At 47.9% G+C, this 17,142-nt stretch overlaps 1 protein-coding gene across 2 annotated transcripts in view; it reads right to left on the reverse strand.

Moving 5' to 3' along the window:
* OTOG (otogelin) overlaps positions 1-17,142 on the reverse strand; it is a 101,051-nt gene that overhangs the window by 24,542 nt on the left and 59,367 nt on the right. For both annotated transcript variants that reach the window (XM_025357311.1, XM_025357309.1), the window contains 7 exons: positions 15,829-16,107; positions 13,570-13,687; positions 12,776-12,855; positions 10,563-12,331; positions 9,652-9,820; positions 9,216-9,361; positions 8,168-8,257 (listed from right to left, as the gene is read on the reverse strand). In XM_025357311.1, coding sequence (XP_025213096.1) covers positions 8,168-8,257; positions 9,216-9,361; positions 9,652-9,820; positions 10,563-12,331; positions 12,776-12,855; positions 13,570-13,687; positions 15,829-16,107 — 2,651 coding nt within the window. The remainder of the gene's footprint in view (positions 1-8,167; positions 8,258-9,215; positions 9,362-9,651; positions 9,821-10,562; positions 12,332-12,775; positions 12,856-13,569; positions 13,688-15,828; positions 16,108-17,142) is intronic.

Below are 17,142 nucleotides of genomic sequence, written 5' to 3' on the forward strand. Positions count from 1 at the left end.
AGAACCACCTGAAAGGAACAGACAGAAAAATCCACAGAACTAGAACCACCTGAAAGGAACAGACAGAAAAATCCACAGAGCTAACACAGGGCTGAGAATAGTTGGGGCTACCACCAGCTAGAATAGAAAAACCTCCTAATATGTAGAGCATAAGGTAGGGTATGCAGAAGGGTATTGCTTTAGTAGCAGGGAATTGGTATGTAGGATAAAGAATAAAATCACACTCAGAATAAAGGCTACTTTGGCTTTACCTGACAAAGCTTAAAGGCAAGCCTCAGAAGGATCAAACTGTTTCCAAGTAGCATAACTACTACAAAGCTCAAGAATATTTTCGCCGGGCGCGGTGGCTCAAGCCTGTAATCCCAGCACTTTGGGAGGCCGAGGCGGGCGGATCACGAGGTCAGGAGATCGAGACCATCCTGGCTAACATGGTGAAACCCCGTCTCTACTAAAAATACAAAAAACTAGCCGGGCGTGGTGGCGGGCGCCTGTAGTCCCAGCTACTCGGAGGCTGAGGCAGGAGAATGGCCTGAACCTGGGAGGCGGAGCTTGCAGTGAGCCGAGATGGTGCCACTGCACTCCAGCCTGGGTGACACAGCGCGAGACTCCGTCTCAAAAAAAAAAAAAAAAAAAAAAAAAAAAAAAAAAAAAAAAAAAAGAATATTTTCAAAAATAAAATGAAAGCATATCCAGCATCCAACAAGGCAAAACTCACAATGTCTGGAATTCAATTTAAAAAAATTGTCAGGCATGCAAAGAAGCAGGAAAATACAACCTATAATGAAAGAAAAAATCAATGACACACATGGTAGACAAGGAAATATAAACAGTTATTTTTAAAATTGTTTTAACTATACATGCTGAAGAAACTAGAGGAAAACAGAAGAAAGTGAGATGTTCATGATATGAAAAGACCCAAATCAAACTTGTGCAGATGAAAAATATCATGTCTGAGATGAAAACCACTGAATGGAATTAATATGCTTAGACACTATAAATGAAAAGATTAATGAACTTAAAGATAGAGCAATAAATACTATCTGAAATGAAGCACAGACTAATAAAAGACCCAAGAAAATGATGAACAGAAAGCATAAGTGATCTGTGGGTCAACTTCAAGTATTCTAATACACATGTTATTGAAGTCCCCAAAAGAGAACTGAATTACCAGGCCTATCATAACCAAATTGCTTAGAAACAGTGATAGAAGGAAAATCATAAAAGCAGCAAAAAGGGGTAGAAAAAAACTACATTATGTATGAAGGAACAAAGAATGACAGCAGATATCTTATGAGAAATAAGCAAGATAAAAGATAGTGGAACTTCATAACAGCACTATTCAAAATAACCTAAAATATGGAAACAGCTTAAATGTCCATAATAAATGAATGGATAAACAAACTGTGGTATATACATACAATGGAATATTATTCCAGCCATAAAAATGAATGAAGCATTGATACATGCTTCAATGTGGATGAACCCCCAAAACATGGAGTTCAGTGAAAGAAGCTAGACACAAAAGGACAGATATTGTCTGACTCCACTTATATGAAATATTCAGAATACGTAGATCCAGAGACAAAAGGCAGATTGGCAGTTCATGGATTGTGAGGAGAGGTGAATAGGAAGAAACTGCTTAATGGGTATGGGGTTGCCTTTTGGGGTGATGAAAATGTTTTGGAGCTATACAGAGGCGGTGGTTGCACAATATTGTGAATGTACTAAATGCCATTGAATTGTTCACTTTAAAATGCTTAATTTTATGTTATGTCAATTTCTCCTCAATAAAAAAAAAGACAGGAGCAAAGTCTTGTAAAGTACTGAAAGAAAAAATCATCAGTCTATAATTCTATACCCAGTGAAAGTATTTCTTTAAAATGAAGGAAAGACCAAGACTTCTTCCGACATACAAAAGCTGAAAGAATTTATCACCAGTAGATCTGTACTACATGAGTGTCAAAGGAAGTCTTTCAAGAAGAAGAAAAATGATACCAGATGCAAATCTAGATTTACACAAAGGAATAAAAAGCACAAAATGGTAAATACGTGGGTAAATATAAACTTTCCTTGTTTTAAAAATCTCTTTCGAAGATAAATTAAATGCTTAAGGAAAAACAATAACAATTTACTGTGTAGTTTATAATAAATATAGAAGTAAATTTTATGACAATAACACAAAGGCTTGATGAAAGGAATTAGCAGTATACTGTTATAAAGTTCTTATGGTGTATGTGATGCAATATAATATTATTTGTAGCTAGTCTGTGACAAAGTAAAATTACATACTGTAATATCTAAAGCAACCATTAAAGGAGAAAAAAAAGTACAGACAATAATCCAACATTGGAGATGAAATGGAGTCATTAAAAACAATCCAAAGAAGGCAAAAAAAGGAAGAAGGAGGGAACAAAGAACAGATGTCACAAACAGAAAACAAATAGCAACAATATATAAACATCACCATGTTGAGAACCAAATTAAGCATAAATGGTATAAACATCCCCAATTAAAAGGCAGAGATTGTCAGACTGGATCTTTAAAAACTGAAGGCTCAACTATTTACCCCCTGCAAAAATCCCACGTTTGTTTGTTTGTTTGTTTGTTGAGACAGGACTTCACTCCTGTCACCCAGGCTGGAGTGCAGTGGTGCAATCATGGCTCACTGCAGCCTCAACTTCCTGGGCTCAGGTGATTCTCCCACCTCAGCCTCCTGCATATCTGGAACTACAGGTATGTGCCACCATGCTTGGATAATTTTTTAATATATATATTTTTAGTAGAGATTGTGTTTTGCCATATTGCCCAGGCTGGTCTCGAACTCCTGGGCTCAAGCAATCCACCCGCTTCAACCTCCCAAAGTGAGATTATAGGCATGAGCCTACATGCCGGCCAAAAATTCCACTTTAAATAAAAAGCCACAAATAGGTTAAAGTAAAAGGATGAAAAAAGATACATCTTAGATATACATATCAGGTATACGTGCTAACACCAATCAAAAGAAAGCTGGAGAAGCTATTACAGGCAAGTCAGACAAAGTGTAATTCAGAACAAAGACTTTTTACCAAGATAAAATGGCCATTTCCTAAGAAGAAAAGAGTTAATTCATCAAAAGGACATAACAATCCTGAATGCTGTGTACCTAAATAACAGAATTTCAATATATGTACGTAAAAACTGATAAAACTCCAAGGAGAAATAGACAAAAAAACAATTATAGTCAGATATTTCAACAATCTCTCAATAACTGGGAATAAACAGGTAGAAAATTAGTAAGAATTTAGAATACTTGAACAACACTATCAGCCAACTTGACCTAATTAACATTCATAGAACACTCCACCCAATAATAAAATACACATTTACTTGGAGTATATTCTTGGGCGTAAAATAAATCTTACTAAATGTAAAAGAATTTAAGCTAGATAAATTATGTCTTATGAACACAATGAAATTAAATTAGAAATCTATAACAGAAAGGCATCTGAAAAATTATAAAATATTTGAAGATTAAATAAAACACTTAAAATAATTTATGGGTCAAATAAAAATCAAAAGGGATACTTAAAAGTATTTTGAACTGATTTAAAAAGAAAACACAGCATACCAAAACTTGTAGGATGCAGCTAAATCAATACCTACAGGGAAAATTGTAGCACTAAATGCTTACATTAGAAAAAGAGGCCGAGCACGGTGGCTCACAACTGTAATCCCAACATTTTGGGAGGCCGAGGCAGGTGGATCACGAGGTCAGGAGATTGAGACCATCCTGGCTAACACGGTGAAACCCCGTCTCTACTAAAAATACAAAAAACTAGGTGGTGCCTGTAGTCCCAGCTACTCGGGAGGCTGAAGCAGGAGAATGTCGTGAACCTGGGACGCAGAGCCTGAAGTAAGCCGAGACTATACCACCACACTCCAGCCTGGGCAACAGAGTGAGACTCAGTCTCAAAAAAAAAAAAAAAAAAAATAGAAGAAGAAGAAGAAATGTCTCAAATTAATGACATAGGCCTCTACCTTAACAAACTAGAAAAGAAGAGTAAATTAAACCTAAAGTAAGCAGAAGAAAGGATATAATAAAGATAGCAGAAATCAATGAAATAGAAAACATAAAAATAATAGAGAAAACCAATAAAGCCATTCTTTGAGAAGGACAATAAATTTGATAAGCCTCTAGCCAGGCTTGTCAGGGAAAAGAGAGAAGACATAAATAACTAATGTCAGGAATTAGATATGGCACATAGATTCAGATCCTACAGAAATTAAATGTATAGCAAGAATATATGATGGACAACTTAATGTCTATAAATTTGACAACTTGGATGAAATGGACAAATTCTGTGAAAGATGCAAACTACTCAAACTTACCACAGAAGAAATATATAACCAATATAGCTCTACATCTACTAAAGAAATTGAACGTGTGTTTTAAAATCTCCCCAGAGAAAAATCCAGGCTCAGATGGCTTCACTGTTGAATTCTACCAAATGTTTAAGGAATAAATATTACCGAGTCTACATATACTTTTCCAGAGACTTAAAAAGGGGAGAATACTTTCCAACTCATTATATGAGGCCAGTATTACTCTGCTACCAATAGTAAACTATCATATTACAAGAAAATTTAGACTAATACCCATCATAAGGATATAAAAATGTATAAAAAGGGTAATATAACAAATGAAGTTAATTTCAGGAAGGCAAGACTGGGTTAACATTCAAAAATCAATGTAATTCATCAAATTAATAATCTTAAAAAGAAAAACAACGTGATTATCCAAATAGGTATGGAAAAAAGCATTTGACAAAATTCAACATCTACTCCTGGTAATAAAAAACTCTCAGAAAACTAGGAATAAAAGAAAATGTTCTTAACCTGATGAAGGACATCTGTGAAAAGCCTACAACTAACATCATGCCTTACAGTGAAAGATTGAATGCCTTCTCCCTAAGATCAGACAAGGATGACTGCTCTCAACCTTTCTTATTCAGCATCACACTAGAGGTCCTAGCCAGTGCAACAGGCGAGAGAAAATAAATTAAAAGCATACCCATTGGAAAGGAAAAAGTAAAACTGTCTTTATTTGGAGAGGACATAATTGCCTATGTAGAAAAACCCAAAGAATATAAGAACTAATAACTGAGCTTAGTAACATTGCAAGATACAAGCTCAATGTGCAAAAATAAGTTGCATTTGCATTAGTAATCAGCAGTTGGAAAGAAAAACAAAAACAACAGATTTACTTACAATAGCACCAAAAAATATAAACTATTTAGGAATAAGTCTATCAAAGTATGTGTAGGATCCTCACACTGAAAACTGCAAAACACAAATAAAAACATCAAAGAAGCCATAAGAAAATAGAGATGAACCATGTTCATGGACTGGAAGACTCACCAATGTTAAGAATTATTCTTCTCCCAAATAATCTATATATTGAATGAAACTCAAAATCCCAGGAAGACATTTGGTAGAAATAAAAAAGCTGATTCTAAATTTCTACGAAAAGTTAAAGGCATTAGAATAGCTAGGCCAGGCACGGTGGCTCACACCTGTAATCCCAGCGCTTCGGGAGGCTGAAGCAAGAGGATCCCTTGATCCCGGGAATTTGAGACCAGCCTGGGCAACATAGTGAGACCCCATCTCTATACAAAATTTAAAAATTAGCTAGCCATGGTGGCATACACTTGTCCTGTACTTGGGAGACTGAGGTATGGGGATTACTGAGCCCAGGAGATCGAGGCTGCAGTGAGCTATCATTGAACCACTGTACTCTAGTCTAGATGATAGGGCAGGACCCTGTCTCTAAAAAAAAAGACAAAACAATACCACCTAATTTTAAGGTTTAATAATAAGTAAGGGTAATCAAGACAGTATAGCATCAGTGAAAGGACAGATTAATAGGACAAAATAAAAAGTATATAAATAATCCCAAACATTAATTTTTTTTTTTTTTTTTTTTTTTTTTTTGAGGCAGAGTTTCACTCTTGTTACCCAGGCTGGAGTACAATGGTGTAATCTCAGCTCACTGCAACCTCTGCCTCCCGGGTTTAAGTGATTTTCCTGCCTCAGCCTCCTGAGTAGCTGGGATTATAGGCGTGTGCCACCACGTCCAGTTTATTTTGTATTTTTAGTAGAGAAGGGGTTTCTCCATGTTGACCAGGCTGGTCTCGAACTCCCGACCTCATGATCTGCCCGCCTCAGCCCCCCAAAGTGCTGAGATTACAGGCATGAGCCACTGTCCCTGGCCAACTGGTTTTTAAATAAAGATTCAAAGACAGAATAGTCTCTTCAAAAAATGGTGCTGGAAAAATTGAGTATTCACATTTGAAAAATGTATCTCAACTCATACTTTGCACCATTTACAAAAATTAACCTTAAATGCAACATACACATAAAAGTAATACCTAAAACTATAAAACTTCTAGAAGAAAACATAAGAGAGATTCTGTGTGACTTTGGGCCAGGTTCATTAGGTACAACACCAGTATCATGATTCATAAAAGCAAAACTGATAAACTGGACACCATCAAAATAAAAAACCTTCGGTCTTTTGAAAGACACTAATAGGTGAATAGAAAACCACTGGAAAATTAGATTTATATCTGATAAAGGGATCATATCCAAAATACACAGGAAAAGTTCTCAAAACTCAATACAACAACATGATCTTTAAAATGTGCAAAAGACTTGAACAGATACTTCACCAAAGAGCATATACCATGGAAAATAAACCCATGGAAAGATGCTCAACATCTTCAGTAAGCAGAAAAATGCAAATTAAAGCCAAAATGAGGTTCTATTTGACGCTTATTAGAATGACTAAACAAATAAACAAACACAAACCACCAAGTGCTGGCAAGGATGCGAAGCTCCTGGAGCTCTCATCCATTGCTGATGGGAATGCTAAGTACCCGCTCTGGAATACAGTTTGGCAAGTATTGAAAAGCTAAATACGTCCTTCCTGTTCAACCCAGAAATCTACTCCTGGGGGCTTTATCTACACAAAACCTGTATGTAAATGTTTACAGCCACTTTTTTTGTTATTGTCCCAAACTGGAAACAACTCTAATATCTTTCAACTGGTTAATGGATAAACTATGGTACATCCATAAAATGGAATACTATTCATCAAGAAAAAGGATTAATCTACTGATCTGTGCAACAATGTGGATGAATGTCACCATATACTCTGGTCAATTTATACAATATTCTGGAAAAGGCATAACTATAGGGGCAGCAGACAATGGTTGTCAGCAGGTGGGGGAGGGGTTGACAACAAAGAGGCAGGAGGTAGTGTTTGGGATGATAAAACTGTTCTATATCATGGTTGGAGGTGGTAGTTACGTGACTGTAAGTGCTTGTTACAACTTGTAGAATTGTATACTAAATAGGGTAAATTTTACTGCATGTAGAGTATATGTTAATTTTTTAATGGAAAAATTTTATAAACTAAGAAATGAAACTCAGGGAGTTTTCTGTTCAAGCCTCCATCCCATGGGAAATCTACTGTCTGAAACCCCGTTCCTAAGAGTGCCACAAATGTGCCGCACCCTGTGTTTAAGAGCAGATTCCAAAAGGAAGGCTGCAGATTGAGGCTCAGGAATTGGGGAAAGAGTTACAACTCTGGGACCTGAGGAGGAGATAGATCAGTTCCCCTTGCCCACCTGTTGGGAGGAGCAAAGGTGGGCCCTCTGAAGACGATGCCCATATGAGGGTGGGCTGTTGTTGGATACCCCGGCCTCCTTGACAAAGGTGGACTTAGTGAGGCCAATGAAGCTTAAATTCAGGGCTCCTCACTTCTTGGTAGGGGCCCTGGTAGTAATGTGCTCATGTGGCCATAGGTTTTTGTAAAAATTGCAAAAGTGAGATATTTTAGCCACAAATATTTAAACCCACTGTCTCTTGCCTTTCCGACTTTTTCTCTGTCACAACAATATCCCATCCCTCCTGGTATACTTCCTCCCCTGACACTGGAGTGGCCACAAGCATTCTAATTATAATCACTTCCAAATATACCTAATTTTGCATTATTTTTTAAAAAAAGGTCCCCTCCCCATCCCTGCCCTGAATCATGACTCAGCCTCACAGCCCCTCCACCCCTGGATGCCCTGCCCCTCAGCTGACTGTGGCCCTGCCCTGGAGGCTGGCTGTTTGATGCACTCACCTTTCGGTTGAAGCGATCAATAGTGACCTGATGGGCCAAGTGAGTCACGTTCAACATCACCAGACAGAATGGGGGCCAGTTCAGGTGTCCCTGCAGAGAGAACCCAGCCCTCATCAACCTGGAGCCCTGTCCTCTGCCCCCCTCCAAGTGAGTGGGCACAGCAAATGTGCGTACGGTCTCCCCTGACTCCCCCCTGCACTATGCCAGGGGCTCCCATCAGGCTGGGCAGATGGTGCCCAGGATCCCATGGAACAGTTCTGGTTCCATTTGACCTCATGCAAGTCCAGACCAAAACAGAAAAAAGGAAGGGAGGGAGGGAGGGAGGGAGGGAGGAAGGGTGGGCAGAAAGGGAGGGAAAGAAGAGAGAAGAAAGAAAGAAAGAAAGAAAGAAAGAAAGAAAGAAAGAAAGAAAGAAAGAAAGAAAGAAAGAAAGAAAGAAAGAAAGGAAGGAAGGAAGGAAGGAAGGAAGGAAGGAAGGAGGGAGGGAGGGAGGGAGGGAGGGAGGGAGGGAGGGAGGGAGGGAGGAAGGAAGGAGGGAGGGAAAGAAGGAAGGAAGGAAAGAAGGAAAGAAAGAAAGAGAAAAAGAAAGAAAGGAAGGAAGGAAGGGGAGACAAGAGAGAAGAGAAGAGGAGAAGAGAAGAGAAGAGGAAGAGGAAGAGAAAAGAAGCTACTTCTTTCCACCTGGCTTATGGGGACATCCTAGTAGGAGTTCCCTGCAGCCAGCACCTATGACCTCGGTCCACACCATTGGAGTGACATCCCAGTTCCTCTGCACTTCCGTACCATCCCTCCTACATGGCAGGAAGCTGGCACAAACTGGGAATGGAACAGGCTGGGACCAGGAGGCAGCACACTCCACTCAATTATTCCCCCAGCCTCCCAGGGAGCCATCACCTGGGAGGCCCTGCCCATTCCTGGAGACAGAGGGAGCTCAGGGGGGCTTCTACATCTGTCTTTGCCTCTGGAACCCTGGCTCACTGCTCCATCTCCCCTCTTATCCTAGTTCAGTTCCTAGTCCCCAGCAGGGAGGGAGGTATGGGGCAGGCACCAGGTTGGCACTTTTGCAGTCCAGTACATGGACGGTGACCATTTCATCTGGGCTCTGGCTGAGGATGTAGATGGCCTCCTTGAACAGAGCTACATGGCTCCCATCGAAGGTCACGAAGCTCAGGTCAGGGAAGATTGAGCACCGGCCTGGGGGAGGGACAGGGCACAAGAAGAATCGGTGGATGTCTCCAAGACCAAGGCCGCCTAGGAAGATGGGGCAGGTTCCTGGTCCTCTTCCTGGATGGATGCAGAGGCCTGGAGTCTGGAGGGTGGCTCAGACCAGGCATCACACAGATCAGAGGTCACAAGCGTAGGAAATCTGCCAGGTCGGGGTCCCACAGGAGGGGAGTCTGGGGCACATAGATCAGGGGTGGCGGTCATGCTGGGGTAAGGATACAGGGAGGATGCAGGAGGCTCCGCTGATCCCATTGACTCACAGGCACACTCCCAGAGTGGGCAGCAGCGGTCCCCACCCACCCGCACGGCGAGGCCCAGGATCCCACAGCGAGGGGGAGCAGCGCCCTGGGGACAGTGCTGGGACTGATTCACACGGATCAGCTGGCCCTCCAGGCAGATGTGGCGGACGCAGTCCTGCTCGGCGATTGGCTGGGTACAAAGTGGAGGAAGTGTGAGTGCCCATCGAGGAGCTACAGCCCACCCTGCAAGCCATGAGGGCACCCAATCCTTCCCACATATAGGCCCTAGTGGAGCAAGGGACCTTCTAGGGAAAGATGCCCTCACCCCCCACCCACTGACAAGCCATCTGGGGCCTGGCGCTGTGCTTAGTGTGAGCTCGGAGGTCAGGGAATGATTCTTGGAGACCTCTACAGATCTGCCTGGCCTGCGCTGAGAGGTCTGGGTACACAGGCATGTATATACACTAGTTCACACTCACAGAAACCCTAGCATACCTGCGCAAGCCTGCGCGCACACATGCGCACAGACACACACATACAGATTCTCACAAAGGCACAAAGATGCACATGAGGATGTCTCAAACACCATTCATCACACACACAAGAACACATGCAGACACACGAGCGCTCATACTGTCTCACACATGTGAACACAAACGCACACAGCAGACTCACAAAAGGCACACACCAGCACACACACATTGTCACCTGGGCATCACACTAGGCCATCCAATCAGACCCCCAGGGCCTAGATGGGCCAGGCGGAACCCTGCTATGGCATTGGGGCCAACAGGAGACTGGAGAATTTTTCAGGGACCAGGAGCTTGGGGCAGGAATGAGGATAGCAACTAAAACTCCATCTAGCAGGGAAGAGGGAAGGGATGAAGGGAGGGGTCACATAAGGGGGAACAGAACCCTGACAAATCACTCACAACACAGGTGGTGGATGTATTGGCCTCAGTGGTAGTTGCCAAAGCCTCCGCCAAACCCTCTACGATGCTCAGGGCTGGGGCTGAGCGCCCAGATGGTTCTGTGATGGCCTCGTCCACGGGCTCTGCTGCGAGGTGAGCCCCTGCCGAGGTTCCATGGGACTCAGCCAGCTGAGGCAACAGAACCAGCGTGCTGTCTTGGGGGGCCGTCCTGGCTGAGACGCGGCTCAGGGGATAGGATGTGGGCACTGGCAGAGCTGTGCCTGCCTGGGCTCCCTCGGGCTCAGTCACCAAGGGGGTGAGAGGGTGGCTCGTGGCAGGCATGAGCTCTGTGGGCCCACCCTGGGCAGAGCCATAGATGGAGGTGGGCAGAGACACTTGCTGGGATAGGATGGCCACCTTCCCTGTGGTGCCCTTTCGTGAGACAACAGATACCGTGGAGGCCATGCCCTCAGTCACAGGCAAAACTCCAGAGGTTGGCAACATGGCTCCCAGCAGCAGGCCTGGAGCTGTGCCCGCTGCCGAGGGTGCTATGTGGGCAGGTGGGTATGCCTGGGTCATTGCTGCGGGAGTGAAACGCGGTGCTGGGCTAAGTGTCTGAGCAGGCAGAGTCATGGCCTGTGACTGGAGTGGAGTGGTGATGACAGAGGCTTTGGGGCCAGGGGTGGCCACTGGGGCAGATGTGCCCACCTTGGCCAGGGGCAAGCTGGTGTCGGGAGGCAGGCCAGAGAGGAACTGGGATGGACCAATTGACTCTAGGGACACGAAGGGTGTGGCTCCCAGCCCATGAGCAGCTGTCGACAGGCTGGCGGCAGTTGGGGTCTCTGGGGGCAGAGCTGGAGACCTGGTGGCCGTGGTGGTATGCTGGGCTGTGCGGGGTGGTGCAGTGGGGAGTGGGTGTGGCTGTGGGGAGGCAGGCGAGCCCATGGGCTGGCTGTGCCCGGCTTCGCCCTTCTCTGTGGACAGCACCATCTCCGCGCTCCTGGTTGTGAGGGGACTGACAGGAACCTGTTCTGCTGCTGTTCTAGCCACAGTTAGAGGGGTGCTCGGACTTGAAGCACTCTGGGCCTGGGTAGGCTGGGGGACCCCTGTCCTGCTTATGACCTTAGTTACTGCAGGTGTCAGCACAGCCTTGTGGGATCCCGAGGAGGTGGGGGACCTGGAGATGGCTCCAGGGGAAGCCACAGGTCTGGAGGAGGGACTTGCTGTCAAGGAGGGCTGTAGGGGTGTCGTCCTGACAGGCAAGGAGCCATGGCCTCGGACTGTCACAGCCTTGGTCATGAGCGGGAAGCGAGGGGCAGGGGGCGACCGGGAGGAGACTGTGATGTTGGGGCTTCCTGCAAAGATCACAGTCACCCTTGTTGTCTCCACGGCACCTGACACCGTGCCAGGTGTGGGTGTCTGCAGTGCAACAGGGAGGGATGAGGACTCTGGTGTGTGGGGGACGGCCAGGAGGCTGGCAGTCACTCCCTTGCTGGCTGGGGCCTCTGTGGGACGGGCAGGGAGTTGAGAGGCAGTGAGCCCCAGTGGCTGCTGCAGGGTGGACTGGGTGGGGCTTGGAGACACCACTGGCTCTTCAGTGGCTGCCACTGGTGGGTTCAGGGCTGTGGGGAGTGGGGCAGCTGGGGCCAGGGCTGGCCTGTGGGTGGGGCTCCCGGGGCTTTCCTGTGACAGCTGTGGCTCCTCGTCACTGGGAGTGGGCAGCCCTTGACTGGGAGGGAGGGTGTCATTGCCAAGGGCCTCTGTGGGAACCCAAACTGCTGGCTCCACACCTGCAGAGACAAGAGAAGAGGCTCAGAAGGCGGGGTGACTGCTGCCCCAGGGGGTCATCGGTGGGCAGGGCTGTGGTGTGGGGCTTGAGGACTGGCACCCTTGGTGATGGGGTGAGGGCAGCTTCTGATGGCCAGAAGTCAGCAGGTCTGAACTCTGCCCGACCTCAGACCCTGACCGCAGAGCCAAGAGACCTCAGGTCTAAGTCTGGCTGCACCACCTTCTCACCATGTGACCCCACTCTGCGCCTCATTTCTCCTCTCTGTGAAGCGAGGCGAATAGACCGGATGAGGCCTGTGCCTCCCCTGTGCCTGTATCTCTTTCCAAAGGTCCCTGTGCTGATCTTGCTTCTCTGGGACCTGGGAGCTTTGAGGCATGACTGCTCAATGAGACCCTAGGGACTTAGAGGAAATCTGAGGGAAGGACGAGAAGTCCGGGCCACTTACAGTCCTCCAAGTAGACACATCTCTGTGTGACTTCATCCAGGACCTTGGGGGCAGGACACACAGGGACACAGCCTTCTACCCTGAGGACAGAGCAGGGAGCAGGTTAGTGGCCTGGAATACAGGGAGAGCCACCTCTTTTTCCCTCGACTGAGCACAGGCCTTATCCTTTCTTATGACACGTATGTGTGCACACATGTGCTTATTACATGTACACACACATGACCCTCCTTAGAGATGCTGTCACACATGTACAGGAGCACACACACCCAGTATGTATGCAGCACACTCCTGCACACTCCTACCCCTCAGACCGAGAGGGAAACACACACACAAGCAAGGTACACTTCTGCACACACTCATGTACATGTTCACATGTGTCTCGGCCTGGGCACATTCTCACGTGGTCTCATGTACCCCCTCCATCCTTGCAGGACGCCTAAATTTTTACACATACATGCGAACACACCCACAGAGACTCCCACAAACGTCAGTGAATACGCCCTCACACATGCACACAGCTGCACACAACACCTGCATACATGCAACTGTGTACAATGAATGCACAGTTGTAGTAGTACACACACAAACACACACAAGGCTCTGCTGCACGCACATCATGCACAAATAGATACTCACATATGCTCACATATGTGCATATATGGAAAGACAGTCACCCTGGTACACACATCCCCATACACTCAACATGTGAAACACTCATACACAAGTGTATGTGAGTGCACACACACACTGGTGCACGCACCTTGACTCCATGCCCACGGCCCCTGACATCTCACCTGGGTACATCCCGGCAGCTGGCTGCCCATGGGTCCCGGCAGGTTTGGAAGCAGGAGCTGGCACAGGCATCATAGCGCCACTCGCAGACTGGATAGGCAGCCCCCGAGGGCTTGGCATCTAGAAAGTGAGATGGGGCAGCAACTCTGGGTCAGGTGAAGACACAGAGGAACCCTGTCCCCCCATTCTGTGGAGGGGATAAATGGACCCATGCAGGGAAAGTGAATGGGGAAAAAACCACGCTAAGGAGAAACTGTGTTCACCGTGGTTGGTGTGAGTGCCTGGGGTATCCTGGGGGCGGGGCTCTGGGAACTGAATGCAGGACTGAGGACAGGGAAGGACTAAGGACAGGGAAGGACTGAGGACAGGGAAGCTCTGGCCCTGGCAGTTGGAGTGAGGCTTCGAAAGGTGGCCAAAGAAGAGGCCTGGACCCTGATCTCTCCCTTGGGATGCCCTGCCACCCACCCTGCCCCTCTGGGACCTTGGTGCCCAGGCTTTCCCCGCATCCCAGGACACAGTAACCTCCTCCTTGCCCTGCCTCTAGCAGGGCTATTGTAGACCTCCATGGAGGCAAGAGGCCCTCCTTTGCGGGGTGAGGGAAGGCACTGGGGGATCCCTTCCCCTCTAGCCCAAGGCCTTCCTGGGCACCTGGCCCCCGAGAGCTTGCAAGGGAGGTGCTTTTCCCCAGGCTCAGCCCTCTCTGTTCCCAGAGGACCCCCTGAAGAGCCTCTTAGGGTCTGAGGGTGCAGGTCGTTAGAGCACCGCCCTCACTGCCCCTGCAGCTGGGCTAACTCTTAAACAGCACTGGGTGCTACCCGAAATATCTCACACGGATTTACTCATTCAACCTTACCATCGTCCTATGAGGTAGGTGCTATTATTACCCCCACTTTAGAGAAGAGGAAACCCAGGCACAGATGATGCTGGGAAAATGACAGGTTTTCAGAGATGTTCTCAAAAGAGGCCCTGTGACTAGCACCTTGACAAATGAGGGAAAAGTCTGCAGCCTATGGGGGGCTTGGAGGCAGACAAGTAGACCCCAGGCTACCTCGGCACAAGTGACCAGTTTCTGAACACACAGCCTGAGCAGGGAGGTGTGGGTAGGCTCCGAAGCAGGCTCCAGGGAGCAGCCCCCACCAGCAGCTCCTCCAGATGCCCTAACCTGAACACTGCTGCCAGCTGTGAAGAAACCTGCTTTTCCAAAAGCCTGGAGAGTGTAACTTACATTTGGGGAGCACCTACTATGTGCCAGGCCCTGGGCAAAGGCCACGAGACACAGCCAGTCCTCACAGCACACTTCTCAGACAAATATCCCCATTCCACAGGTGAAGAAACCAAGTCAAGGAGATAGGGGTTCTCCTCCAAGTGTCTAGGACCGGGGTCAGGATTTGAACCCAAGGCTGTCCAGCTTCAAAGTCTGGGCTCATGCCCCAGTGTCTTCCAGAAAGGGACACAAATATTCCCATCATGAGCAAGTCTTGTCTTCATGGCCGGTGATAAACCTGTCCCACGTCAAGTTCGAGGGCAGACTCGCTAACCGCTGAAGGGAAGAATGAGCTCACCCAGCCCTGGCTTGGGTGGGGTGGGTGATGAAATGAGGAGGCTGGCTGAAAACACATTTCCATATGTGTACATGCAAATGGATCCATCCACAGACACAAGTACCCCCAAGCCCCATGCAAGACAGAGAAAACAGTAAAGAAACTCCAGGGTTTAGGCAGAGAACAATATTTTGGGGACAGACACAGCTGGCAGGGCAGGCTCTGGACCCCCTTGGCCTCGGTGGAAGTTTGGGGAGTCACCCCACCCCTGTCTAGGGGCTTGGGCCTTCCATTCAGAGATGAGGCTGCTGGTCCCCAGACCTATCCCCCTTGTGACAGTCCTTGAACTCATGGGGCAGGCATGTGACCCCAACAGCAAGAAAATTGAGCCAGCGGCTACGCGTGCTGCAGCCAGAATCACACCTCCCCTCACTTCCACAAAGGCTGCTGTATTTTTAGACCGTGTAATTGGCCTGTGGCAGCAGGCAGGACCCAGGAAATTGGCTGGACCCCAAGCACACTGTCCATGGCTCCCTAGGCCGTTAACATGGAGGCCAGGCCACCTCTCATCTCAGGGTGGCACCCATGTGGCCCCCTGTGCCAAGAGAAGGAGGATTCTGCCTCTTAGGGGCAATTGGAAGGGTGAGGTGGGGACAGGGTGGGAAGAGCAGTGGACTGAGAGGGCCAAGGGGCCGAGGGCAATGGCAGGGGGTCACCTACCCAGAAGGCGGAAGAGCGTGCCCCGGCGGAACACCTCTGTGTGTTCGTACAGCCGCAGGGCCAGCACCGGGCCCGATGCACAGAGGAAGGAGCTGGGCTTGGCCAGGGACTCCAGGGCCACCAGGCCTGCCTGCCATGTGCCCTGGTGCAGCAAGAAGGAGGCATGCTGTTGGAAGGCGTCACGGCCCTGCCACTTAGCCAGCTCCAGAGACCCATTGGCTGTGACGTGAAGGAAGAAGTTGGGTCTGTCTGCTGCCTCCAGGGACACTACATCTGGGTCTGCAGAGAACCACACGGAGAGGGTCAGTGCAGGCAGAGGTCCAGACTGGTGGGCTGTGGGGACAGCATCCTGGCACACATCTGCTCTCTCAACAACTCTGGACGGCAGCACGCTTGAAGACCAGCGGGCCTTGCCCCCTACGCCGGCCCCCGGCTCACCTACTCTGCCTGCCAGCTGTCCCTCTGCTCACACCATCTCTGCCTGAGGGCGAGTGGAGGCTTAGAGATCCCCCAACTGCTGAGCCTCGGGAAGGTAACTGAACTATCTCCTTCTGTCCCCCTTGCACCCCTCTTTCCATTCTTCCCTCCTTCTGCAAACATGTTTGAGTGCCCTCAATGTGCCAGGCACCATTCTAGATACCCAGGATCCAGCAGCGAATACAACAGAGGCAGCTGTCCTGATGGTTGCATTGCATTGGACATGTGGGGCAGGCTGGGGGTTGGTGATTTGTCAGGCTATAGGGTCCCCGGCTTGGTCTTGCTTCTCACAGGATCCCAGAGGGCCGGCATTGGCAGCCCTTCGTCCAACCCACAGATAGGGAGAGGGTCCCAGAGAGAGCTTGCCTAGAGACCCAAAGCTCGTCTCTGTCCTCCCTCTCCGGTCTCCATAACTGCCCAGTTCTAGGGCATGCGGCTTGATGCCCAGTGGGCAGTTTCCCCTGCACAGAGCCTTATGGGTCTCCTCAAGTCCCAAATCCACAAGCAGGCGCAGGGGGTGAGCATGGGGCCAGAATTCCAGCTTACCACCCTGGCTGTGATGTGGGCAAGCACATTCATGCCTGGGCTGTTGGAGGGATCATCAATGAGGTGTGTGTGAAGCACCTGGCACAGCCTGGTGCTGGGCGGGTGCATCTTCAGCCCCTCCCATGTGTCCCCTGTGTCCCCAGGAGGGATGACAGTGTCCCTGTTACACCTCCCTGGGCAGCTGCGAGAAGATGGCAGGTAACGGAGACAGGCTTCATTATTCATGTTAATAATCACAGCTGCTGTTTACACATGACTTACTACGTGCCAGGCACTGTGCTAAGCAAGCCA

The sequence above is a fragment of the Theropithecus gelada genome, chromosome 14 (genome assembly GCF_003255815.1).
Source record: "Theropithecus gelada isolate Dixy chromosome 14, Tgel_1.0, whole genome shotgun sequence".
NCBI classification, from domain to species: domain Eukaryota; kingdom Metazoa; phylum Chordata; class Mammalia; order Primates; family Cercopithecidae; genus Theropithecus; species Theropithecus gelada.